The sequence below is a fragment of the Macaca nemestrina genome, chromosome 20, assembly GCF_043159975.1.
Source record: "Macaca nemestrina isolate mMacNem1 chromosome 20, mMacNem.hap1, whole genome shotgun sequence".
Taxonomy (NCBI): Eukaryota; Metazoa; Chordata; class Mammalia; order Primates; family Cercopithecidae; genus Macaca; species Macaca nemestrina.
In genome coordinates, this window is record NC_092144.1 from 4,800,374 (window position 1) to 4,827,618 (window position 27,245).

General features: G+C 54.7%; 1 protein-coding gene across 1 annotated transcript in view; it reads right to left on the reverse strand.

Annotated features, from left to right (window-relative positions):
* Positions 1-3,473: 3,473 nt before the first annotated feature.
* Positions 3,474-27,245, reverse strand: part of LOC105485026 (protein tyrosine phosphatase receptor type S) — a 139,838-nt gene continuing 116,066 nt past the window's right edge. Inside the window, exons 14-35 of the mRNA XM_071085993.1 lie at positions 24,475-24,592; positions 21,154-21,762; positions 20,592-20,689; positions 19,481-19,734; positions 18,740-18,833; positions 18,419-18,634; positions 17,769-17,926; positions 17,237-17,248; positions 16,870-16,982; positions 15,179-15,226; positions 13,972-14,069; positions 13,762-13,885; positions 13,001-13,176; positions 12,800-12,919; positions 10,482-10,636; positions 10,111-10,396; positions 9,736-9,914; positions 8,871-8,997; positions 8,661-8,786; positions 6,215-6,369; positions 5,899-6,034; positions 3,474-4,819 (exon numbers count right to left, since the gene is read on the reverse strand). Of these exons, the coding sequence (XP_070942094.1) occupies positions 4,751-4,819; positions 5,899-6,034; positions 6,215-6,369; positions 8,661-8,786; positions 8,871-8,997; positions 9,736-9,914; positions 10,111-10,396; positions 10,482-10,636; positions 12,800-12,919; positions 13,001-13,176; positions 13,762-13,885; positions 13,972-14,069; positions 15,179-15,226; positions 16,870-16,982; positions 17,237-17,248; positions 17,769-17,926; positions 18,419-18,634; positions 18,740-18,833; positions 19,481-19,734; positions 20,592-20,689; positions 21,154-21,762; positions 24,475-24,592 (3,471 nt within the window). The 3' untranslated portion in view covers positions 3,474-4,750. The remainder of the gene's footprint in view (positions 4,820-5,898; positions 6,035-6,214; positions 6,370-8,660; positions 8,787-8,870; positions 8,998-9,735; positions 9,915-10,110; positions 10,397-10,481; positions 10,637-12,799; positions 12,920-13,000; positions 13,177-13,761; positions 13,886-13,971; positions 14,070-15,178; positions 15,227-16,869; positions 16,983-17,236; positions 17,249-17,768; positions 17,927-18,418; positions 18,635-18,739; positions 18,834-19,480; positions 19,735-20,591; positions 20,690-21,153; positions 21,763-24,474; positions 24,593-27,245) is intronic.

The window sequence follows — 27,245 nt, forward strand, 5'->3', positions numbered from 1 at the left end:
ATATTTTTAGCAGAGAAAGGGTTTTACCATATTGGCCAGGCTGGTCTGAAACTCCTGACCTTTCAAGTGATCTGCCTGCCTCAGCTTCCTAAAGTTTTGGGATTATAGGCATGAGCCACTGTGCCCGAGTGTGGCCAGTGTTGACTTTAATCAGGCAGTGCTCAGAGATGCCTTGACCATCCCCCTTGCTGAGGCCAAAGGAGATAGGCAGACCTTGGTCCCAAGTACAGGCTCTATCACTTACCATCTTTTTGATCTTGGATGACACCTGACCTCTTCTTGAGCCTTAATTTTCTCCTTCTTTTTATTTTATTTTCTTTTTTTTTTTGACAGAATCTTGCTCTGTCACCCAGGCTGGAGTGCAGTGGTGCAATTTCAGCTCACTGCAACCTCCACCTCCTGGGTTCAAGTGATTCTCCTGCCTCAACCTCCTGAGTAGCTGGGATTACAGGCACATATCACCACACCCGCCTCATTTTTCTATTTTTAGTAGAGATGGGGTTTTATAACATTGGCTAGGCTGGTCTAGAACTCCTGACCTCACGTGGTCCGCCTGCCTCGGCCTCCCAAAGTGCTGGGTTACAGGCATGAGCCACTGCACCTGGCTGAGCCACAATTTTCTCATCAGTCCAATGGTGCATTGGTATAAGAATTAAATGAAACTGCATGAGCCAAGTATACAGTAAGTGCTCAGAAAAATGGGGGCGGATGTTATGGTAACTGTGGTAGGACCAAGGCACCTGGCTCAGTCTTGGTGGTCAAGTCTGTGAGTTGAGGAAATTCCTTAGGGGCCTCTTATTCCAGGGAGTCTGCTGTCACATACCTCTATCATAGCCACGAGCACTTCAAGGGCTGAAGGTCACACACACACACTGACTTTCCCTAAAGATTTTCTTTGTCCAGTTCCCAGTAAGGAGGGCAAGATCCTATTGAGACACTTTAGCCTCAGTGGGCTTGGTGTTTGGCTAGAAGGATGGACAGGAGGCTCAGGCAGCCCAGAAAAGCAAAGTAAGAAATGACTTCTTAGAGGGGCTTTTAGTTCTGGACCATGAGGATTGAGTAGGAGCTCTCTGGGCAGGAGAGCCTGTTGGTAAAGTTGTAGATGACTCGGGTAGGACCAGGCTTGGGTTAGAATTACTTTTCCAGGCCTGCCTCGGTGGCTCACACCTATAATCCCAGCATTTTGGGAGGCCAAGGCGGGTGGATTACAGGAGGTCAGGAGTTCAAGACCAGCCTGGCCAACACGGCGAAACCTCATCTCTACTAAAAATACAAAAAGTAGCCAGGTGTGGTGGCACAGTGCCTGTAGTCCCAGCTACTTGGGAGGCTGAGGCAGGAGAATCGCTTGAACCCAGGAGGCAGAGGTTTCAGTGAGCCGAGATCACGCCATTGCACTCTGGCCTGGGCAAACAGAGCAAAACTCCATCTCAAAAAAACAAAAAAAGTTTCTGTCCCTTTTGTCCCACAGTTTGTCACTAAGAAGAGGTTCCTCCCCTCCTACTAAAATTCAGAACTCAGAGGCTATGAAATGTAGTTCTTATAATACATGGTTCTTCCCATCTTTCTTTTTCTTTTTGAGACGGAGTCTCGCTCTGTCACCCAGGCTGGAGTGCAGTGGTGCGATCTCAGCTCGCTGCAAGCTCCGCCTCCTGGGCTCACGCCATTCTCCTGCCTCAGCCTCCCAAGTAGCTGGGACTACAGGCGCCCGCCACCACGCCCGGCTAATTTTTTTTGCATTTTTAGTAGAGACGGGGTTTCACCATGTTAGCCAGGATGGTCTTGATCTCCTGACCTCGTGATCCACTCGCCTTGGCCTCCCAAAGTGCTGGGATTACAGGCGTGAGCCACTGCGCCCAGCCCTTTTTTTTTTCTTTTTTCTTTTTGAGATGGAGTCTTGCTCTGTTGTCCAGGCTGGAGTGCAGTGGTGCGGTCTTGGCTCACTGCAACCTTTGCCTCCTGGGTTCAAGCTATTCTCCTACCTCAGCCTCCCGAGTAGATGGGATTATAGGTACCCGCCCCCACGCCCAGCTAATTTTTTTGTATTTTTAGTACAGACGGGGTTTCACCATGTTGGCCAGGCTGGTCTCGAACTCCTGACCTTGTGATCCACCCGCCTCAGCCTCCCAAAGTGCTGGGATTACAGGCATGAGCCACTGCACCTGGCCTTGATCTGCTGGTTTCTAAGAGGCATAGTCCTATTTTTCCCTGAGCTGGGTCCCTGGTCTCACTAAGATCACCCTTTCTGATTCCTGGAACTTCTCTGAGATCATCCGAGGCTCTTTCATCCTATCTCTGGCTCCCGTCAGTGGCTTTTATGCCAGAGCAAGAAGTGACTCAGGCAAGGGTATAGATACAAAATGGCTCACCCTCCATCACCAGGGGTGTGACTCTGGTTCAGTGCATGGGTTCGCTCACTGAGTGGCCTAGAGGGTGGAGAAGGAAGAGTGTGCCCAACCTGTTGCTTCCCTCCACGGACTCAGTTCCTCCTCAGGATGCTTCGAGAAGGCAGCACGGTGTGCTGTTCAGGGCTGCGGGTGAGATGGGATCGGATAGGAATTCCAGCTTCACCTCAAACTCATTGTGTGCCCCTCCCTGAGTCCCCGTTTCCTAATATGTAAATGGGGCTAACACTTTTTTTTTTTTTTTGAAATGGAGTCTCATTCTGGCACCCAGGCTGGAGTGCAGTGATGCGATCTCGGCTCACTGCAACCTCTGCCTCTCGGGTTCAAGCGATTCTCCTGCCCCAGCCTCCCAAGTAGCTGGGATTGCAGGCACGTGTCACCACACCCAGCTAATTTTTGTGTTTTTAGTAGAGACAGGGTTTCACCATGTCGGCCAGGCTGGTCTTGAACTCCCGATCTCAGGTGATCCATCTGACTCGGCCTCCCTTTGGTGCTGGGATTACAGGTGTGAGCCACTGCGCCTGGCCAAGGGGCTGATAATGTCTGTCTCAGAGTGGCTGGCCCATGGTGGTTTCTCAATCATGGTCACTTATTGGAATGCGAACACAAGGCAACCCCTATAGGACCAGGGCTTGGGTTCAAATCTTGGCCTGGCCACTTCATCGGTGTGTGGTCAATTTTTTTTGTTGTTGTTGCTGAGACGGAGTCTTGCTCTGTCACCTAGGCTGAAGTGCGATGGCATGATCTCGGCTCACTGCAACCTCCACCTCCCGGGTTCAAGCGATTCTCCTACCTCAGCCTCCTGAGTAGCTAGGATTACAGGTCCCTGCCACTGTGCCCGGCTAATTTTTTGTATTTGTAGTAGAGACGGGGGTTTCACCATCTTGGCCAGGCTGGTCTCGAACCCCTGACCTTGTGATCCACCCGCCTCAGCAGTGTGTGGTCTCGAACAAACTACTCCTCTGTTCACACCAGGAAATGAGATCAGCTCTCCAGGCCCCCACCGACCTCCACCCCGGGGATGAGACTGGACAGGCAGGGGTGCCACAAAGACTCCACAATGGACCGGGGTCAGACGATCTTCCTTTAATACAAAGTCGATATATCTACATACACGGGGGTGGGAAAACCGCCCGCTGCTTCCGCTGGAATAAACAGTGTTGAAAGTAACTGCAGATCTGCCCTTGTACAAAGAGAAACAACTCGCTTGCTCGGGTGGGTAGAGGGGGTCCCGTCCTTCTGGTTTTGCTCCCAAACTGCCCCATAGTCCCAGGGGGGAAAGGGTCCCTGATGTGGGGCAGCACAGTCATACAGCCCCCGTCCCCGAAGAAGCAGGATCCTCTCCGTCTCCTTGGGGGCGGGAGACGGGGAGACAGCTCGGGCTCTCGGAGGGGGCGGAGGGGGCACTGTCATCTCTCTTTTACAGCAGCGTCTCCCTCAACTGTACCCCATGGGTTTGAACCCAACGCTGCTGGGTCCGAGTTCCCCCATGACCCTACCCTCACTGTATTTGATATGTCTGAAAATTTAATTTATAAAAATGAAACAAAAAGGGGGGGGGAAAAAGCCAAAAAAGAAAAAAGGGCATCCCATTCTTCTGTGGGCAAAGCAACTTTCTGATGGTAGAAAAAATAAGAAAAAGAAAAAAAAAAAAAAAGCAAGCCAAGGTACAGCCGTGGGCCCGGTGTGCGCGTTTGCGAACGTAACGTAACTATCAATCACACAAGGACGCTTTCTACAGTGAAAAAATAGACTGTCTTTGAACAGAATATGAATAAGCCAAAGTTGTTCTCTTTGAAAGTTGTTGAGTGGCAAGTCTTTTGTTTGTTTCTCTTTAAAAAAAAATGGAAACAAAAATACACTATTTAAAAAAAAACGAAATGTCACGGGATACAGTTACACTGAGAGTTTTAAAAGAAAGCTGGATTCTGGTCCCAGCCCAGTGTCCCCAGGCTGCAGGGCGGGGAAGAGCCCCCGGGTCCTCCCACCACCGCTGGGGAGGACGAGGGGTCTGTCCATGGTCTGTGCCCCGCCCTCCTCCGATTGTGGGGAGCACTCCTGTTTGCTCACCGTTCCCCCCACCCCCCACCCTGGAATCTGGTTTTGGAATTGGAAGGAAAGGAGGAATGTGCCAAGTATTCGAAGGCGGCGGCCGGTGCCAGGGAGGTCGCTGGGGCGGCCGGGGCCAGTGGGGGGCCTGAGGGGCTGATGGTCCCCGGAAACGGTGCAGAAACGCAGCTGCTGCCGCCTCCTGCCCTGCCCACTGGGGGTCCAGGCCTCAGGAGGTCCACCCGGGAAGGGCAGAGGCATCCGGGGCCGGTGGTGTCAGGCCGGGGGGGACCATGGCTTTAGGTTGCATAGTGGTCAAAGCTTCCGAGGTACTCCAGTGCCGCCTGGTAACAGAACTGGTACTCATCCTGGGGAAGCAGAGGTGAGCTGTTAGTACCTCCCCTGCTCTAATGCCTCCCAGGGCTCCCTAGCGCCCTCAGGAGCAGGCCAAGCTCCTCAGCCCGGTGCGAGTCTCTTGCAGAAGGTCTCTTTGGCCCCCACGGTGCTCCCACAATGAAGTGAGCAACGCCAAACCTCTGGCCTAACACAGCTAAGCTCTTCACCTGGAATGCCCTCTCCTCCCCTGTCTACCTGGAGGCCCTATTCATCTTTTCATTTTTATTTATTTTGAGACAGTCTCACTGTATCACCCAGGCTGGAGTGCAGTGGCACCATCTCAGCTCACTGCAACCTCTGCCTCCTGGGTTCAAGCGATTCTCCTGCCTGAGCCTCCTGAGTAGCTGGGATTACAGGTGCCCACCACCACACCCAGCTAATTTTTGTATTTTTAGTAGAGACAGGGTTTCGCCACGTTGGCCAGGCTGGTCTTGAACTCCTGACCTCAGGTGATCCACCTGCCTTGGCCTCCCAAAGTGTTGGGATTACAGGTGTGAGTCATCACACCCAGCCTCATTTCTATTTTTTTTTTGTAGAGATGGGGTCTTGCTGTGTTGCCCAGGATGGGCTCAAGCGATCCTCCCCCCTCGGCCTCCCAAAGTGCTGGGATTACAGGTGTGAGCTGCCACGCCCAGTCCCCCCTACTCATCTTTTAAGACACAGCTGCTGCTCAGAACCCCCTCCATTGGAACATTCCCCTTGGAGCTAGGAGTCTGGGCCTCAGTTTCCTCATCTGTACATTGGTTGGACTTAAGGATCAGTGGTTCATGGCAGGGTCCAGGCTGAGCCACAGACTTGCTGTGACTTGGGGACTGCAATGAGCCCATCTCTGTCCACGCCAAGGGCTGCTTCTTGGCTCTGACCTTCAGCTGACTGTTGTGTTAAGAGGGTTACTGGTCCCCTTCTGGTGCGGGAGGGGTCTGTGGACCATCCACCCACAGTGACCCAGAGAGTCCCAGGTGGCTGTACTCATCTCACAGAGAAGGAAACGGGGGCTTAGGGCAGTTGGGGTGTGAGGCCAGGGTGCCTCCCCTCCCTGTCCCGTCTTTACCTCCGTCTGCACCATGGCCGGCCGCTGCGTTCGTAGCATCTTCACTGTCTGAAAAATGTCCACCACACCTTCGTACCGCATCCGCTCCAGCACGATGCTGAGCGTGATGAACACGCCTGTCCTGCCCACGCCGGCACTGGTGGAAGTCAAGTGAGCACGACCGTTCAGGGGCAGGTGCTGGAGAGCCCTGATCTGACCACCTGATTCCCCGAGGACTCTTAACAGCCCAGACGGGACAGCCTAAGCTTGGGGCTGTCCCTACTAGGCCTCAGTTTCCCCAGCAGGGCCAAAAGCTGGGGCACTCGAGGGAGCTCACCTGCAGTGGACAGAGATGGGGCCGTCCTGACCAAACTGCTCCTTGGTCTTATGCACTTGGCCGATGAAGTCGATGAAACCCTCCCCCGACTTTGGCACACCCTGTTCCGGCCAGTCTGTGAACTGGAACTGCCGGACGGTCCGGGACTGGCCATCCTGGAGTGCAGAGAGCCCAATCTTGTTGTCAGTGTCAGCAGCTGACATGGGGATTTTTCTCCATCCTCCTTATCCTCACCCCCATTTTTTTTTTTTTTTTTTTTTTTTTTTGAGACGGAGTTTCGCCCTTGTCGCCCCGGCTGGAGTGCAATGGCGCGATCTCGGCTCACTGCAACCTCCGCCTCCAGGGTTCAAGTGATTCTCCTGCCTGAGCCTCCTGATTAGCTAGGATTACAGGCATGAGCCACCATGCCTGGCCCTCACCCCCATTTTGTACACTCTCCGCCATTCGTTCACCCTGATAACTTTCCGTCCTTCACAATCCAATGGTACTGCTTTCTACAAGAGATGCTCCAACCTCATCCTCACCACTCCTCGTTACCCAGCTGTTCCTCTCCCCACATTTCCCAAACCCACCACGTCCCCTGTGACATCCAGGACCTCCACCCTCCAACCTTCACCATCCCATAGTGCACCCAGCTCTGCCCTTCCCAGCTCCTATTCACCATGATCCTCTGTCATCTTCCTCTCTGTGCCATTTCAGGGCCCTACAGCACAACTCCGCTCCATCACTGTCCATAGCTCATCACTGATGACTCATCTTCTACAACCCAATAGTGGCATCATCTTTCATCTTCCACCATCTAACACCATCTTCCACCATCCGATAATAGTGCCATTTCTACCACCCACTGCTGGTAACTCATCTTCTGTTACACAACAGTCCCATCCAACACCATCTTCTACCATCCACCACTGGTAACTCATATTTCACCACCCATAATCATCCAACACTATCTTCCACAACCTACTGCCATTATCATTCATCCTTTGCCATCCAATGGTGCTGTTTTCCACCATCCACCACTGGTAACTCATTACCTTCTGCCATCCAACAGTTCCACCCGACACCATCATCTTCCATCATCTACCACCATCCCCTCTTGGTAACTCATCCTTAATCATTCAATGATGGGATCTTCCACAGACTGTCTTCATTCCTCACTACTCAACCATTCCTCTTTCCAGTCTCTCTTCCCACCACCCAGTGGTGCCATCCAACCACATCATTCTCTGCCATCTTCCATCCTTCACAACTCAATGGTGCCATTTTCCACCATCCATCACTAACAATTCACTCTCCACCATCCAAGGGTACCGTCTTCCACTGACATTCTCCATTCCCCATCATCTACCTTGTTCTAATCCCATTCTCCACCATCAAAATGGTGCCATCCAAAACTGTTATCATCTGCCACCATTTGCCATCCAATGTACCATCTTTCCCTGATGTTTTACATTTTCCAAAATCTCCTTTCCCAACCCCATCTTCCTTAATCTTGTACCACCCGTTGGTTTATACCATTGACTACTGATTGTTTACTGTCCTTTCTTAATCAAAGTATTTCCCATTGATTTTCTCACCCCCTGCTGGCCAAACATTCACCCTCCTCCAATTCTGTCTTTCTCCATCCACCACTGATAAAGCATCATCCTTCACTGACCCAAACTACCACATTCCACTGACATTCTCCATCCTGTTATGCAAGTGTTCTTCTCTCCATTTCCAGATTCCACCCCTCCAAGGGCACCATCTTGCACTGCTTGCAGCACAATGCCCAGTGATGGCTGTTCATTCAGCAGACTTCACCATCCTTTGGCGTCATCTTGGCCAACATTCCCCATCCTCTATCATCCCCTCACTGTATTCTCTACCATCATCGATCTTCCACCACTAACTTTGATCCTTTGTCACCCAACAGGGCCACCTTCCACTATGAGTCTTCATCTGTTGCCACCTAATATGTGGCCTTTCTCCCTCCACCTGACACTGCAGTCCTTCATTGAGCCAACACCATCCGTACTCATCTCTCCTCACCCAACGGTGCCAATCCCCACCATCTGACTCTCCTTGTCCCCCGTCTACCACCCATCACCCTCAATTCCTCAAGTCCCTTTCAGCCTTTTAATATCCTCCTCCACAGGTGGCTGCTTCCAGAGGAAAGCCCCATTCATTTCCTTGAATATCATCCCCTGGGACCATGTTCCCTAATGCGTGGAGACACTACAGGGTCAGCACAGAGACAAGACTCTGTCTTCCACCTATGTGGTGGTAGGAGCAAGTGGCCAACTGGTCCGCTAACATTTCTCCTGATTCCTAGCGCTCATCCCTTAGCCTCGGCCTTCGTATCCATCACCAAACAGGGCAGCCCTTTCCAGATCACTAAGGCAACAGCCTGTGGGGCCCAGCCTGACTCCAGCCCCTTCCGCCAATCTGTCTCTAGACTCACCCGGGCATCTGTGACCTTGAATTCTCGCAGGATATACTGAGGCATGTTGTATTCCGCCATCGGATCTACCACAAAGTACTGGTAGCGGGCAGAGCGCTCGGCCGGCCAGTACTGGTGACACTTCTCCTGCAGAGGAGAGGGTGGCCGTGGTCAGTGCTGTCTGAGCCACAATCTGGTCCTCGCCCTTCCCCGCCGCGGTCCCTGGCTCACCCGGCCCATCTCCCGCAGCTTGGTCAGCATCACCACGATGGTCGAATTGTTCTCCCACAGCATGCGCCAGAAGTCTTCCGTCGTCTCCGCCAGCGGCCCCTGTGTCGCGATGTAGGCCTTTTGCTGCCTGCAGGCATGGGGTGTGTGAGCCCAGGGCCGGCGGGGAGACCCAGCGTGGTCCTCACCTGATGCTGCCCCGGGAGGGTCAGGACCAAGCCGGCAACAGCTACACCTACCACCCCAACTGCCTGCCAGGAATGGATGCCGGGTGCACCACATCCCCTCCTGGTGATCCCGTTTTGCATGCGGGGAAACCACCAGCCTCATGACAAATTCAAATCCCTTGACAAAGCTGTGGGACTGTCCACTAACCTCTCCTGATTTCTCCCCTCCACCTCCTTCAAGGGCCACTGCCCTACTTTCAGCTGCTTCCATGGGCCCGGCTCTCAGCTCCGGGCCCTCGCACGTGTGGCACCCTCTGCCCGGAACGCCCTCCCCTCTCTTGCCAGGATTTCTCAATCTCAGTGCTATTGACATTTGGTACTGGAGTGTTCTCTGGGACAAGCTGTCCTATGTACTGTAGGATGCTGGTGTCCCCAGTCAGTGCCAGTAGTAGTAACCATGACAATAAGAAATATCCCCAGGGTGTCAGAATTACCCCAGTGGAGAACCACTGATATAGAAGAACAGATGGAATCACATTATGGACAGCAGCCATCGGTTAAATATACATCTAAAGATGTGTATTGAAACAGCTCAGGACTGCCAGTATCTCTCCAGCTCTGTCTCCCACAAGACTGGAGGCCTCTTGAAAGCAGAGATGGGGTCCTTCTGGGGCCCCAAGGTGAGAACGGCTGACACCTACCTGTAGCCATCAATAAAGCTGGCGTTGATGTAGTCAGAGCCCTCCACACCCCGGATGGGTTGCAGACAGACCCGTGTACTCTCATAGGGCATGATGTTCACCAGGCGGTTCTTGAACTTGTTACAAGGCAGATTGGCACTGATGAAGCGTGACGTGTGGGCCTTGGAGTTGGCCAGCCGCTGTGGGGAGGAGGCAGCCAAGGGCCACCATTAGGATGAGGAAGGCTATGCGTTCAGCTGGAGCACCAATGGTGGATAGGTAGGTAGGGGCACCCCGCCGCCACCTTCTAGTCCCCATCGCTCGGGGCGAGCCTGGTTTTTGGCTCTTTGGGCCTCCTCCCCACCCTGCCCACGGCAGCCTCCACCCCGCTGGCACCTTGAACTCGAGTTCCATGCCAGTGACGTGCTCGCCAGGCTCCACCTGGGCCAGCTTCTGGATGTAGGCATAGAGGCTACGTGCAGGTACTTCTGTGTTGCCACAGCCCACGGCCTCCAGCAGGGCCTCGTGGATGAAGCTGTACTGGTCCTCTGTCTGCACCATGTAGTTGCGCTGGGACCTCATGAGCGTCACGTGGCCATAGACATCGACTGTCTTCTCTGGCTTGATCCGCTCCAGCATGGCGTCGATGACGATAAAGCAGCCTGTGCGGCCCACACCGGCACTGCGGGGACAGCCACGTGGAGTTCAGGGGCTGCTGGGCTGCGGGGGCCGGGGGAAGCGGATGGGGCAGAGCGGGGTGGACGTACCTGCAGTGAACCACGATGGGGCCGGCATCTGGTGGGTTGCAGGTCTTGACTCTCCGCAGGAAAGCCAGGAAGGGCGTTGGGTATTCGGGCACGCCGTGGTCTGGCCATGCCGTAAACTGGAACTGGCGGACCTCGCGTTTCTCACTGGAGCCATTCTGGGGACCACAAGGATGTCACCCATCACTCTGGCTCACCCTGCTGCCCATGTGCTGAAAATGCCCAAATGGCTGGGCCCGGTGGCTCACGCCTGTAATCCCAGCACTTTGGGAGGCCGAGGTGGGTGATCACCTGAGGTCAGCAGTTCGAGACTGGCCTGACCAACATGGAGAAACCTTGTCTCAACTAAAAATACAAAATTAGCTGGGCGTGGTGGTGCATGCCTGGAATCCCGGCTACTCGGGAGGCTGAGGCAGGAGAATCGCTTGAACCCAGGAGGTGGAGATTGCGGAGACTGCACCATCGCACTCCAGCCTGGGCAACAAGAGCAAAACTCCATCTAAAAAAAAATGCCCATGTCTGCACCTCCCAGTCTCCACGTCTCTAAGTGCCTGACTTGGGCTCTAGCTGCCCCTGGACGTTTCCAAGTAGAGAGTCTTGTGGACTCTTCACACAACATGGTCAACTGTATCTGGCCTTCGTCCCAACCCTGCTCCCCCATCTTAGCTGAAGGTGGCTCCAATGGCTCCAACCTTCTGGGCACTCTGGCCACAGATTGAGAGTCACCCTTAACTCTCCCCTCTCACATCTAACACCTCACCCAGGACTGTCGGCTCTGCCTTCAAAGTCTATCCCGATCCACCTGCTCTTCTCCATGGAGGCCAACCTGGGCTAGAACTGTCACCACCCTCTTTGCCCCAGACCTTGGCTCCCACCCAAGCCCCTCAGTCTGTCCTCCCTGCAGCAGCCAGAGGGCACCTGAGTGCCTGAGTCAGATCTGGTCCCTCCTCTGTCCACAGCCCTCCATGGCTCCTGCCTTCCACACGGTCGAAGCCCAAGTCTTCCCCAAGGTCCACAGGATCCTGCCCTCCCTGCTGTTCCTCTAACACGCCAGGCACGGTCCTGCCCCAGGGCCTCTGCGTAGGCTACACCCTCTTACCTGAAATGCTCTTCTCCCAAATTTCCCTATCATACCCTCTTCCAGGTCCCCGACACTGTTTTTCTCCCCTATTTTTCTCCAACACGTAAGCTTTCTTGACGTTTCAGTCATGGTCTGTGTCTTGTATACTAGACTGTTAAGTCCCCCAAGGGCAGAACGTTTTATCTGCTTAGGTCCCTGTTGTGTGCTTGTGTCCAGGTTAGCGAGTGAGACATAACACGTGTTTTTTTTTTTTTTTTTTTAGACGGAGTCTTGCTCTGCCGCCCAGGCTGGGGTGCAGTGGCCGGATCTCAGCTCACTGCAAGCTCCGCCTCCCAGGTTTACGCCATTCTCCTGCCTCAGCCTCCCGAGTAGCTGGGACTACAGGCGCCCGCCACCTCGCCCGGCTAGTTTTTTGTATTTTTTAGTAGAGACGGGGTTTCACCGTGTTAGCCAGGATGGTCTCGATCTCCTGACCTCGTGATCCGCCCGTCTCGGCCTCCCAAAGTGCTGGGATTACAGGCTTGAGCCACCGCGCCCGGCCAACACGTGTTTAATGTGTGTGATTGAACCAAGAATTCTCACTCACTCTTGTCCATGTACTCAGTTTTCTGGTACTTAGATCAAGCAGGTGCCTGATGGTGCAATGACCTGGCTGGGTGTTGGGGATACATCATGGTGCCAGTAGCGCCTCCCCTCCCCATTATGACAGTAACAAATGTCCCCTGGATGGCAGAATTGTCCTAATTCAGAACCACAGATGGAGAAAAACAGATGGAACCACACTATGGACAGCAGCCATCAGTTAAATACGTATCTAAAAGATCTTCTCCATCCCAGCCCTGACTTCACAGGGCTGCTAGTATCTGTCCATCTCTGTCTGGACACTCCTTGAAGACAGGGCTGGGGCCCTCCTGAGGCCCCATCATAGGCTCAAGCTGGGTGAGGCCAGAGGACAGTGGGCAAAGAGGACCTGGGGCATGAGTAAAGGCAAGAGGAAATCAGGCTCATTGCTGAGTTGGGCTCTGCCAGCTTTGTCCTGCCATGGGTGGAAACAAGCAGTGTCCTCTCTGAGCCTCAGTTTCCCCCTCCACGGAAGTGGGTTCCACGAGAATGAAGTCAGTCTGGGTAGACACACTTGGCTTTCTCTCTGTCCTATGGGGAGTGCCCTGGGTAGAAGCTGGGGCCCTCTGCCTCCCTTCCAACACATTCCTCCACCTTCAGCCCCCAGCCCGGGCCTCACCTTGTGCAGAGAGAACGTTCTGACGCAGAACGTGGCCAGCTCGATGGTGTCCAGCAACGTGACCTGGATGAAGCCGTAGGTCTCCGTGCCTCTGTTGGGCCAGTACTGATCACACTTGATCTAGACCAGGCAAGAGAATAGGTGTCAGCAAGGGCCAGGCTGGCTGGCGAGGGCTTGAGGGCCGTGGGGTCCAAGGCTCACCCGTGACTTCTCTTCCAGCCGCGTCATCATGACGATGGTGGCCGACCGCTGCTCCCACACCATACGCCAGAAGTCCCCAAAGGTCTCGGGCAGCGGCCCCTGCGTGGCAATGTACGCGTTCTGACGCCGGTAGCCATCCACGTAGTTGGCATTGATGTAATCACTACCCACGATGCCTGCAGCCGGGGCGAGAGGCCAGGGATCTGTGGGGGCTGTCTTGCCAGGCTGGCTCTGTCTGGCCAACCACCTCCTGGAAGTTCACTCTGACTGCTCCCAGATTGTCCCCGAGGTGACCATGGGACGTGTACTTCACAGTTTCTCCCCGTCAGTGCTATCACCATTTGGGGCCAGATTGCTCTCTGTGGTGGGGCCGTTCTGGGCACTACAGGGTGCCGAGCAGCATCCCTGCCCTCCACCCACTCCGTGCCAGCAACATTTCTTCCCCCCAAGATGTGACAATCAAAGATGTCCCTGGACACTGCCAAATGTCCCTGGGCAGCAGAACTGCTCTGATTGATCACAACTGATGCAGAGGGAAAGATGAAGCCATGTTAGAGACAGCAGCCATCAGTTAAATACATATCTAATAGAGACAGCAGCCATCAGTTAAATATATATCTAAAGATGCCCAGTGGCCTCCAGCTGGAGCTGGACCAGGTCTATAACCAGAATCAGGCCTCAGTGGCCAAGGGGAGACATGGGATCTAGCACTTTCTGTGCAGTGGGGAAGGGCAGGTTAAGACTGGGGGTCTCTGAGCTACCTTCAATGGGCTGGAGGATGACGCGGGAGTGGTCATAGGCGATGACGTTGGCGTACCGGTTCTTCGGCTTGTTCACTTCCAGGTTGGAATGTTCCCATGTGAACTGCTGTCCAGGGTCGATGGACTGGAGAGGAAGGGGAGGGCGTGGGTGTCAGGGTAGGTGCCTGTGAGGCCAAGGTGATGAGGGCGGGAGGCGGAGGGCGGGCTCACCTCATACTCCTGGGAGAGCTTGAGGCTGTCGTTGGCCTTGAGCCGCTCCGTGTGCTCTGCCATGTCTGCGATGGGGATTGGCGGGTGGCTAAGCATACCTACAGGATGGAGCAGACCCCGCCGGGGTTGGTCACTGGGGGGCCGGCCGGGGACTGGTGGGAAGGGGATGCTCTACGTGTGAGTCTGCGATGGGCGAGCTGCGGTTAGAAGGGCGTGGCTGGGGTGGGGCTTGGCAGGAGGGGAAGACTCAGGGTGGCTCACGAAGGGGCTGGGACCCCAGGCCTAGGGGACTCTAAAGGCAGCAGGTTTGAGGCCGCTGCTCGGGGCAGAGCCTGATACCCCTGGAGGGGCCTGGATCACGGTGTTGGCACATCCTGCTTCCTTCTGACCAGGCTGGGGGTGCAGGGGCTGGCAGAAGGGTCACCCCGGAGATGTCAAGCTCCCAGTGCCTTGAGCCAAGAAGCAAGTCTGTGGCACAGAAATTAAATGGCAGATGCAGCTGGCTGGGCTTTGGAAATACTGTCCTCGGGTGGGCGACTGACACCCCTTACTGTCCCTCTGGGATCAGAGGCACTAAATCCTCTTCCAGGTAGAGGTGAGGGACTGGAGAGGGGTAACAGTATGTGTGCGTGTATGTGAGGGGAGTGAGGGGCCCGCATCTGTCCCTGCACTTGTTTGGGGCAGGAGCAGGTGCAAGAAGGCCCTGGCCTGAGAGCTCTTATCCTTTCAAGCACCCCCCGGATGGCTGCTGGAGGTGCTAGGTATGGGCTCAATTCTCCCTTCCCGATATCTGGGTCTGCAGAACCCTGACCTCTCCTGGGACCCGTGTACCGGATGTTCAGCTCTCAGGTGGTTTCCAGGCCAGTTGGTAACAGCTGATGTTCTGAGCCTCTCATGTGTCCCTAGCTTCCCCCCAAGAGCTCACATCTAAGGGGCCTGCCTGTCATGTGGGCACGTGCGGGGTACATACGTGCCTCACCCACATCCCTGACACACACATACACACCACACACACAGCAGTAACACACAGCCACCTAAGGGCCCAGTGGACCAACCCCCTGCCCTCTTCCAGGAGCCAGCACAGGACAGGTGGGCAAGGGCTGGCGGTGGGTGGGCGCGTGGACAGAGACAGGAGGCAGGATGGAGAAACCAAAGAGGAAACGAACAGGGGGGCGAAAGGAAGCCAAAAACAGACACAGAAACTAACTTTCAAAGTGAAACCCCGGCTCCCTGAGGGGGCTCCTGAGGCCTGAATCTGCAAACAGCAAACAATAAATAAATGAAAACATGCAAGGGGTGGGGGGGGTTCCACCTCTGCCTCCCCCACCCCTCACTGGCTGGCGGATGCAAAGGGCAGAGCAATGCGGACAACGTGGGGGACGCATAGCCACCTGGGCCCCCACCTGTGGACTCACGATAGCTGCTAACTGTGTACCCCCCTGGCTGGACGCCAGTCAGTCCTGGTCTTGACCCGTCACTCTGGAAGGACTCCAAAGTGCTAGGTTCTTCTGTCTACAAATCCCCTCCCCCAGACCAGCCTGGCCTTGGGTCCCCTCTGTTGAGGTCAGCAGAGGGCATTCTGAGGAAGGAGGATGCAGGATGGTGAAGGAAAGCTGGGGGAGCAGGGAAAGGACATATGGGCCCATGCCATGAGCTTCAAGGAGGACAGCAGCCATCAGTTAAATGCACATGTTGAAAATCCTTATTTGGATGGAAACAGAACAGACATAAGCTAGTCCAGAGACAGAAATGAAACGGGAACACATTGGCAGTGAATTATGAAACTCTTCATGATCCCTTTAGGAGACTTGCAGCCATCAGTTACATGCACATTTAAAATCCTCATTTGGCTGAAAAACCAAAGCAACATGAATCAGTACAGAGGTAAGAAAGGGAAGAGAATACACGAGGGGTGATACGTGAGGCCCTGCATGATCCCTTTATGAGGACGGCAGTCATCAGTTAAATACGAATGGTCAAACTCCTCATTTGGATGAAAACAGAAGTGACACAAGCCAGTCCAGAGACAAAAAGAAGAAAGTACATCAGGAATGGCATGTGAGGCTGTGCATGAGGCTTTAAGGAGGACTAAAGACATCAGTTAAATACAAATGTTTAAAATCTCCGTTTGGTTGGAAAATAGAGTTGATATGAACCAGTTCAGAGATAGGAAGTGGAGACCGGTACAGTTGGAAGGACAGATGTAACCAGGCTGTGAACCCGTAAGGAGAATAGCAGCCATCAGTAAAATGAAAAATTTCTTACTTGGTTAGAAGCAGCTGGCATGAGCCCATGAAGAAGGGGTTGATGGTGGAGTTTGTAAATCATACATGGAAATGATCAAGGATAAAACCTTGATTCAGTTCTCCTTGACTGGCAGGTGACTTTATAGGGAACTGTAAAGAGGCATGAGCCCCAGCAGCCATGGTGGGAAGAGGTACAAGGCGTGGGACAGGTATAATTTCTGTACCTTGCTAGGGATATATCCCAAGGGAGTGTGGAAAATGGCTGAGGGCAAACCTTAACTCTCACCACTGAGGAACATTAAAACTAGAGAGATAAACAGAAGAACAGCTCTTTCTGCCCAAAGAAATGAGGGGTAGTTTTGTGTTTTCTCCGTTTTTTATTTTTAAACATCATCTTTAGGCTCCTGAAGGAGGAGAGCAGCCATCAGTTAAATGTTAACTTAAAAAGTCTCACTTGGTTGTAAGCAGAACCAACCTATGAGTTCCAAGCCTGGATCCACGTAGGGTGGGAGGTATTTGGGAATCAAGAATGTGGCTGCACCAAGCGTAGTTCAGAGGGGGCCAATGAGGGGCCCCCAAGGTGGCAGCTACTGCTTCTCACCAGCTATCTCTCCTGTTGGCGGTATCCCTGGTACCAGGGATAAGTACATACCTGGAGTCTGGAAGTTAATGCGTCTCATTTCTACAGGGTCCTTGGGGTGGTGAGGGGCGAGGTCAGCATTGTTCAGGAGGCATTTGGTGCGAGGTTCTGAGTCCTTGCGTTTACTTTAGGAGAAGCAAGCAGAACAGTCCAGTTAGTACTGGGACATGTTCATGTGTGAATACAATTCAGGCCCCAGGAATGTATGGTCGGAAAAGGACTGTATACCCATATGACTGGGGTTTCCAGGACCAAGTACAGATACATGTACAAGCTGTGGGGGCAGCCAGACATCCCCTCTCCCGTGGGCACAGTATCAACCCATTCCCTGTCCTCTTCCTCTTGCCTGAAGCCTCCAGGGGGCAGGGCTGGTTCTTACCTGTCAGGTTTGCTGTTCCCGAAAGCAGACACAGGTGAGAAGGGGGGAAAAAAAGAAAGGTGAGGGTGTGCTGGCCACAAAGGACTTGTTCTGTGACTCTCAGTGGCTTCCTTAACCTCCCTGAGCTTTGGTCTCCTCTGGAAAATGGCGTTCCTCTTTCTTGTTTGTCCCCCTGCCTATTGATACCACAAGGAGGCTTATCTCAGCCCTCCCTTTCTAAGCTGGGACATGCCCCATGGGGCCACTACAACTGCTATCCTCATTGAACTTGGACGCAGGCAGCCTCTACCCCAAATCATCTTGCGGAGGTGAAGATAGGGGTTAACAGGAGAAGCCAAGCCACTGGCCTGCTTTGAGCCCTAGCTCTGCCATTCCCATGCTGTGTGACCTTGATCAAGTGGCTTAACCTCTCTGAGTTTCGATTTCCCCATGTGTACAACAGAGACCCTTAGTGATGATTCTCTGAGACAGTCCTCCCTCCTTTTCCAGGAAGCCCTCCCTGCTGTCAAGTCAGGGAGGACATGCGGCTTACTTCTTGTAGAGCAGGATAGCAATGACAATGCAGATTATGAAGACCACGGCCAGCACAGGCCCAATCACCCAGATAAGCCCCTCCTCGCCATCCACGATGGGCTGGGGGTCCGGGTTATCCAGCTGGAAGGGGTCTGAGAAGGGACTGGCTGCAAAGGTCTGCAGGGAAAGGGGGGGGTCTCCATCAGTGTCCACCGTCCTTGCAGTGGCCAGATGGGTCTTTCTCAAACACAAACCCATGTTTCTCCCCTGCTTTAGATCCTCCTATATTCCTAGAACCTTGACCCTCGTGGCCCATATGACCTGGTCCCTGCCAGTCTTTGCTCTCCCCATTCCCTTCTCTGCTCCAGCCACTCTGAAATCCTTTCTGTACCTCCTAGACCTTTGCACATGCAAATCCTGGGATGCTTTCTCTTTTTGAACTCCTACTCACCCCGCAACGCCCCAGACCTTGGAAGGTCTCTTCCTCTTAAGAAACCTTCGTTTCAGGATCCCTCCACTCCCAAGTCTTCCCCACTGCCCAGCCCTGACCACAGAGAGCTGCCTGTGACTGACCACAGAGGATCTGCCTCTGGTTTTGAGGTCAAGGCCCTGGGAAATGGGGTCTGCCTCATTCAGAGGTGTGTCTGGCAGACACCATTCAGGACTTACAGGCTCGCTCTTCTGAAGCACAGCAAGCACAAAGAGGACATAGCGGTGGCCGGGCTCCAGGCCCCGGTTATCGAAGCCGCCATACTGCTTCTGGTCGCCGGGATGGAAGGTGGGTGGCAGCACAGAGAAGCGAGCTGCGATATAGGGCCGGGGCACCTCCAGCTGACGCGAGTGCCGCAAGCTGCGCCTCTGTAGCCGTGAGATGTCCTGGATGAGCTGCAGGAACAGAGTCATGGGTGGCTCAGAGCTCAGCTGGGAGCAACAGAGCACGTGAAAGCTGGGACATATCTGGGCCCTGCAGGTTTAGCCCCAGGCCCTCACCTCCTCCAGATCCATGTCCTCCGGGCTACCCAGTGGGGTCAGGAATTGGCCTCCGCGAGACTTGCGCAGTGGCACCATCACAATGAAATAGCTCCTGTAGGGAGAAGGGTAAGAGTCAAAGGGGGCCGTCGATAGGGTTGACCAAGGGATGCTACATGGGGGCAAATGGGGGAGGCCGTTTCTCTGAGTCTTCCCTTCTGTTCATACAATGAGCCTATTCCCCTATGCCCCATCCACAAATGCCATAGTTGCTGACTCAGGCCTCCAGGCCTTGGATCATGCTGTACTTTCTGCCTAGAAGGCTTACTTCATGTAATTATCATTATTGAACTCCTATACATCCTTCAAAGCCCCAGCTTCAATGCCCACATAGCCTTGTAGCCCTTAAATCTTCTCTGCCTCTGAGGCAGAGTGCTCCTCTCCCCACTGGGGACTCTCAGCTTTGCCTCCCCACCAGTTGGGAAGCCCAGAACCAAATCCTTTCAGGGACCCTAGTATTACCCAGTGGAGGGTCAGGAATATGGGGTATCAGGAAATGATGGAAGAGCAGACACAGGGCACATTTAGTGACAATGGCTCATGAGAAGCACTGAATCTTGGACGACCCCATGAACTGGGGCCGATAGGGTCCGTGTTTCATAGGCAAGGAAACTAAGGCACAGAGAGGGCACGTGGCTTGCCCTAGCCACATAGCAGGCTGATGGGGGTGACAAGGAACCCAGAGTATGGGGGTGAACATACTGGACAGGCACGGGGCTCTGGCCGTCAGGAAGATACACCATGATGAAGCCGTCGGCGTCGGGCTTGGGGGCAACGCTGGGCTTGCCGTTGAGCAGGTTGAAGGCAGTCCATGCGGTGACTGTCTGCTGGAGGCCACCCAGGCTGCTGCCGCGATTGGTCAGCACAAAGTTATAGAAGGTGTGGGGCTTGAGGTGTGTGATGAGCTTCTTGGTGGTACGGCCATCCACATCCAGTGTGAGCCCGTTGTACTGGATCTGTGGACCAGGGCTAGCTCAGCAGGGTCTGGTGGGCTCAACACCTGCCCATGGATTGAGTCCCAGCTCCAGGCTGAGTCCCCCACCCTGACTGAGCCCTGATCCCACTGAACCCTGACCCTAGGCAGAAATCCAACATTGACTGATCCCTGATCCCAGGCTGAGTCCCCAACTCTGACTGAGCCCCAACCTCACTGAACCCTGATCCCAGATTGTGCCTAAATTCCAGCTGAGCCCTGATCCTAGGTGGAAAACCACTTTGACTGAGCCCTGATCCCATGCTGAATCCCCAGTCCTGACTGAGCCCCAATCCCACTGAACCCTGAACCCAGACTAATCCTGAATTCCAGCTGAGCCCTGACCCTAGGTGGAAACCTACCTCTGAGATCTGATCCTAGACCGATTCCTGATCTCAGACTGAATCTCAATCCCAGGCTGACCTCCGATCCCAGACTTGGCACCAACTTCAGACTAAACTCCGACCTCAGGCTAAGTACCAACTCTGAGTCCCAATCTTGACTATGCTTCAGTCCCAGCTGAGCCATGATCTAAGGCTGAGCCCCAACTCTGATTTCCAATATGGACTAAATCTTAATCCCAGACTGAACCTCAGTCCCAGCTAAGCCATAATCAAAGGTTGAGCCCAACACTGATCCCCAATATTGACTGAACCCCAATTCCAGCTGGGTCCCAAGTCTGATTCCCAGTATTGACTAAGCCTCCATCCTAGCTGAGACCCATCTCTGACTGAGCCCTGATCCCTGACTTCACACCAACTCCAAACTGAGCCTTAACCCCTGCCAAACTACAACCCCTGACCCTGCCTGCCTGTCTGCCTGCTGGCTGGGCAGTTGCACCTTGTATGGCGTGGGCGAGTTGTAGTTGTCAGGGAACTCCCAGCTGAGCAGAACCGATGTCTTCATGATCATTTTCACCTTGAAGTTCTTGGGCGAGACTGCCAGGGAGGTGGCCGAGCAGGGAGAGAGCAGAAGAGAGGCCCCGTGAGTGCCTGGCACCTGGCGGCGTGAAGCGGGGTGGGGTGGGGCGGCCCAGGCGCTCCCTGTCGTCCGCTGTGCCCATGCCCACGGCCTTCCTGCCTGGCCCTGGCCCGGCCCTGCCCTGTCCTGTCCCAAGTCCCTGCTTCGGGAGACGGCGCGGCTGCAGAAGCTGCAGAGAGAAGGTGGAGGAGGAGGAAGGGGGGGGAGGGGAGCAAGGGAGGGGGCGGTGGGGAGCGGTGGTGCCACCGAGGCACGTCCCACCTTTGCCAACGCCGGAGCCTCGGGGTCCGGACTTGCCTTGAGTGACCACGAGGAAGCAGAAAAGTGACCACTTACCTGGGCAGGGGAGAGGGAGGGGGCTGGGGTGGGGGTGGGCGCGAGGCCCGGTCCGGCTCTGGTGCAGGGGTCGCCGCGCGCCTACCTTGGTCCCGCAGGAACGTCCGGTAGCGGACGGGGGGGCTGAAGGGGCCAGGGCCCCGGCGCGTGTGGGCTCGCACTTGGAGGTCATAGGCCGTGTCGGGCTTCAGGCCCTGCAGCGTGAGCGCGTTCTCCGCGCCCGGCTCAGCCGCCGCCGGCAGCTCGGTCTCTCGGGCAGGGCCCAGGGCGCCGGCCTCTCGCACGGCCACCGTGTACTTGACGATGGCCCCGTTGCGCTCGGCGGGCACGGGTGGCAGCCAGCGGAGAAGGACGGTCCCGGCCGAGGCATTGCCGGCCGCCTCCAGGATCTGCGGGTGGCCACGGGGCGTGTCCTCTGGGATGCTCAGGACCTCGGCCGCCTCCTCGCCCAGGCCGCCGCGGCTCCGGGCCGCCAGCCGGAACACATACGTGGCCCCCTTGTGCACGCCTGACGCCGTGTAGCGGTCCTCGGAGGGCGGGAACTCCAGGGTGGCCAGGGGCGTGGAGTCCTCGCGGCCAAACTGCAGGCGGTAACCCAGCACCTGGTCCTCCGCGGTGCCGGCGGGGGGCTCCCAGCGTGCTAGGAGGCTGCCCTCAGGGGTCTGCTGCACCGACAGGGTTGGGCGGCCCAGCACTGCGGGGATAGGGGGCAGGTATCAGGGTCCCAGCACCATCCGCCGGCCCAGGGGCACAAGGTGGGGTAGTATTTTTAATTCTTTTCCTTTAATATAATTTTTTTTGAGTTGGGGGCTTTGCTCTGTCGCCCAGCCTGGAGTGCAATGGTGAGATCATGGCTCACTGCAGCCTCGAACTCCTAGGCTCAAGTGAGCTTCCTGCCTTGGCCTCCCAGAGTGCTAGGATTATAGGCCACTGCACCCAGATGGGGTTATTTATTTATTTATTTATTTATTTATTTTTTTTGAGACGGAGTCTCACTCTGTCCCCCTTGCTGGAGTGCAGTGGCCGGATCTCAGCTCACTGCAAGCTCCGCCTCCCGGGTTCAGGCCATTCTCCTGCCTCAGCCTCCCGAGTAGCTGGGACTACAGGCGCCCGCCACCTCGCCCGGCTAGTTTTTTTGTATTTTTTAGTAGAGACGGGGTTTCACTGTGTTAGCCAGGATGGTCTCGATCTCCTGACCTCGTGATCCACCCGTCTCGGCCTCCCAAAGTGCTGGGATTACAGGCTTGAGCCACCGCGCCCGGCCTATTTATTTTTTTGAGACAGAATCTTGCTCTCTCTCCCAGGCTGAAGTGCAGTAGCCCCATCTTGGCTCACTACAAGCTCCGCCTCCTGGATTCAGCATTCTCCTGCCTCAGCCTCCTGAGCAGCTGGGATTATAGGCATGCACCACCACACCCGGGTAATTTTGTATTTTTAGTAGAGACAGGGTTTCGTCATATTGGCCAGGCTGGTCTTGAACTCCTGACCTCAGGTGATCCATCTGCCTCAGCCTTCCAAAGTCATGGGATTACAGGCGTGAGCCACTGCGCCCAGCCTGGGGTTGTGATTTTTAAAAGTGGATCTCAAGGCTGGGTGCAGTGGCTCATGTCTGTCAGTAATCCCAGCACTTTGGGAGGCTGAGATGGGCAGGTCATTTCAGGTCAGGAGTTTGAGACCAGCCTGGCCAACATGGTGAAACCCGGTCTCTACTAAAAATACAAAAATAAGCCGGGTGTGGTGGTGCACGCCTGTAATCTCAGCTACTCAGGAGGCTGAGGCAGGAGAATCACTTGAACCCGGGAGGTGGAGGTTGCACGGAGCCGAGATCGCATCACTACACTCCAGCCTGGGTGACAGAGCAAGACTCTGTCTTTAAAAAAAAAAAGGTCTCAAGAAAGCCTCACTTAAGAAACAAAGACTTGAAGGAAGAAAGAGAGGAACCACGAGAAGATCTGGGGGAATCGTGCTCCAGGAAGCGGGAATGGCCCATGTAAAGGTGCAGAGCTGGCACTGGGCTAGGGGCACATAAGGCACAGTGAGGAAGTGAGGACTCAGAGACCCAGTAAAGGAAAACATTGATAGGTGCTGCAGCAGGTCCTCCGCCTTCCATTAATAAGGCAGCAATCTCCTGCCTTGTTTATTTGGCCCTTGCTCAGGCACCTGCCCAATACCCATGGGACATAAAGACATCCAAAATCCCGCCCCTGCTCGTGCTGAGACAGGTTACAGGGTCAGGCAAAGAAGGGGGAAAGCTGGGCTGTATACATGAAAATGGACTTCTCTACTGCAGGACTTATCAGGGCCTTTAATGGACTGCTATGAATACCTAGGGTGGTGGGGAGAGCAGTGTATGCAGTGGGTTCTGCTTAGGAAACACAGCTGTAATACAATGTCCCTGAGAGAGGAGGGAAATGCCCTGCTGGCTAAAAGAAGGGCGGGAGAGATCACAAGAGGCTGCCTGGAGGAGGTGGCATTAGAGCTAGATACTGGAGGATGCAGACAAGGTGGGCGAAGGGAATAGTGTGGACAAGGACAGGTGCCGTGTCCAGCTGGGAGGCCTGAAAGGTGGGGTACACAGTCAGTGGTGTGGCTACAAGGGTCCCCAAGGAGAGGGTAGGTGTGGGGACTGGGATGGAAGCCACAGAAGCCCGCTGATTGCTCCTAAAAACCCAGAGCTTGTTCTGTCCGCCCCCTCCGCTCCACTCCCTGAGTCTTTCTCTGGGCCGTGCCCTCTGCCCGGTGTACCCTCCCCTCACATCTTCACAGCAGTCTCTTTTTCTTAATTCAGCTCCATTTTGGCTGGAAAAAAAAAAGCCAGCCCCTTGGCGATGATGGAAGGGATAAGGGAGGGGCTAGAAGGGGGAAACTGAGTCAGGGCCACCAACAGAAAGGTGGCTTCCTGGTGCGTGTGGGGGAAGACAGGTGTACCACCCTGAAATAACAACCAAGCCGGGGCGATCAGAGCCCGGATGGCGGAAGCACAGGGCACTAGGGGGCCCAGAAGGATCAAGATTGTGGGATGAGGCAATCAGGGAAGGCTTTCTAAGGGAGGTGTACCTTGAGCTGAGACCTAAAGGCAGAGGAGGAGCCAACCAGCAGGAGAAAGGGTATTGTGGCAGAGGGAACGGCCCAAGTAAAAGCTGAGAGGACAGAGGGGTCAGAGGTGGCTGTTAACTGTTTCTGTCTGGTGGGGGACAGGAAGTGAGTGACAAAGGAGGCAGGGGTGGGGGGGCCACGCTGGGCCCTGGACACCCGCCTGACCAGCCCTCACACCTGTCTCACTGTTCCTACTGCCTGGTGCACCCTCTGCCCGCCCTTGGGAGCTCAAGGACTCTGGAGGCACGCTCTGGTGACAGTGGGGGGGCGGGCAAAGAGGCCGTGGGTGGGGGGTGGGCGGGTCGCATACCTGCTCCCTTGGTCACAACCACCTTGGGTTTGCTGCGAGCGCCATCGCCCTTCATGGTGTAGGCGGCTACCGTGATGGAGTATGCGGTCTCAGGCTGCAGGTTTGTGATGACCATCTCCTGCGGGCAGGGCTGGGGGTCAGCACCATGGCTGGGGCTGGGAGCAGCCCTGCCCACCCCCCATTCCCTGTGCTGAGATCAAGCAAGGAGGATGCAGGGCCCGGATCATGGGCGGAGACGTGCACACAAGCTCATGCAGAGACCAAGACACGTGGCATGGCCATGCTCAGAGGGTACATGCAACAACCCAGCCCACTGTCACTTGCCAGGACCAACTCGGTCCTCTCTGCTCTGCTCCCCTCATTCCCGCCATCACCCCTGACAGTCTGTCCTCCCCACAGCAGCCAGAGGGCGCCTGTGAGCACTGGAGTCAGGGTCTGTCCCTGTTCTCCCCACAGCCCTCCATGGCTCCCACCCCTCTTGGGGTCAAAGCCCAAGTCTTCCCTGTGGCCCACAAAGGGTTCTCCTTGCTGTTCCTCCAATGCACCAGGCACAGCCTGCCTCAGGCCCTTTGGCACTGGCCTTCCCCTCTGCCTCTACACCCACTGGTGTGCTGGAGGTGTCCTGTACCAACTGCTTAAATATTCAGGAATTTTGTGAGCCACTTATGAAGCAGAGCTGTTATTAAAAGTTAAACTGTATAAGGCCGGGCGCAGTGGCTGATGCCTGTAATTCCAGCACTTTGGGAGGCCAAGGCAGGAGGATCACTTGAGGTTAGGAGTTTGAAACCAGCGTAGCCGACATGGAGAAACCTTGTCTCTACTAAAAATACCTAAAAAACAACAACAAAAAAAGCCAGGCGTGGTGGCCCGCGCCTGTAGTCCCAGCTACTCAGGTGGCTGAGGCAGGTGGATCACTTGAACCCAGGAGTCGGAGATTGCAGTGAGCCAACATGGTGCCACTGTACTCCAGTCTGGGTGACAGAGCGAGACTGTCTCAAAAATAAACAAACTGTGTAAAGTTACAATCAACTAAGTTATATTGAAAGCAAAGGCAATAAATACAGCAAACCCACCCTTTCTAGCTATTGCAATATGGTTTCTGTTATCTCTTTGGGTATCTGTAAGGTTACTCCTTTGAGATCATCTCATCTATTGCATCTGTAAAGTAGAAATACACAATGATGAGCTACGCACCTCCCAGGTAGCTTGAGATTGACATGGTGGGAAGTATTTACACCACGGAAATGGTCAAATGCTACAAAATAGGACCGCCCCCTTCTGCCCACCCAGAGAGCTGATTTTTACTTTTATCTCTTATTGAGACAGGGTCTCACTGTGTTGCCCAGGCTGGAGCGCAGTGTGTAATCATAGCTCACTACAGCCTCGACCTCCTGGGCTCAAGCAATCCTCCCGCCTCAGCCTCCCAAGTAGCTGGGAATACAGACGTGCACCCCCCACACGCCTGGCTAATGATTATATTTTTTGTAGAGATGGGATCTTGCCATGTTGCCCAGGCTGGTCTTAAATTCCTACCTGCCTCTGCCTCCCAAAGTGCTGGGATTATAGGCACGAGCCACTGTGCCTGGCTGAGAGCTGATTTTTAAACGTTTATCTCACCATCTAAACCCCATCCCCACCACAGCTGTAACCATTTTTTTGTTTGTTTGTTTTTGTTTTTGTTTTTTGAGATAGAATTTCACTCTTGTTGCCCAGGCTGGAGTGCAATGGCATGGTCTCGGCTCACTGCAATCTCTGCCTCCTTGGTTCAAGCAATTATCCTGCCTCAGGCTCCCAAGCAGCTGGGATTACAGGCACGCACCACCATGCCTGGCTAATTTTGCATTTTTAGTACAGACAGGGTTTCACCATGTTGGTCAGGCTGGTCTCGAACTCCTGACCTCAGCTGATCTGCCCGCCTCAGCCTCCTGAAGTGCTGGGATTACAGGCGTGAGCCACCGCGCCCAGCCAATGTGTGTTTTGTTCTGATTTAACATCTCTCTCACTAGAGTATGACTGTTAGGGAGGAGAAGCTCTTGTCACTACCACATCCTCGGCATCTAGCATATAGTAGGTGCTCAATAAATGACTACTTGTCCAATGAATGACAGCACAGAACACTCCTGAGCACACGGACTTGTATAACACCTGCGCACATGCTCACAGCATCATGTGTTCCCGTGTCTGCAAGCACACAACCCTTAGCACAGGCCGGCATGCCTGGGAACTGTAGGGCAGCCCCAGGCCAGGGGGACAAGGAGGGGTGATGGGGATGCACAAACAGGGTCTCCTGCCCCTGAGCCTCACAGTCCATCCCTCCCAGGGTCTCTGCGGGAAGAGCAGGGTTGGAGCCCAGGTGGGAACATTCCCTCTAGATCCAGTGTGGGTGAGAGACGGGAGGCATCGGAGCATGTGGGACCAGTGCCTGTTTGGTTATTAGAGATGGGGTCAGCCAGGCCCAGTGGCTCGTGCCTGTAATCCCAGCTACTTGAGAGGCTGAGGCAGGAGGGCAGCTTGAACCCAGGAAGTGGAGGTTGCAGTGAGCCGAGATGGCGCCGCTGCACTCCAGCCTGGGTAATAGAGTGAGACTCCATCTCAAAAAAAAAAAAAAAAAAAAAAAAAAAATAGAGACAGGATCTCCCTCTGTTGACCAGGCCGGACTGCAGTGGCGCCATTTCGGCTCAGTGCAATCTCCGCTTCCCGAGTTCAAATGATTCTCCTGCCTCAGCCTCCTGAGTAGGTGGAATTACAGGCGCCCACCACCACACCAGGCT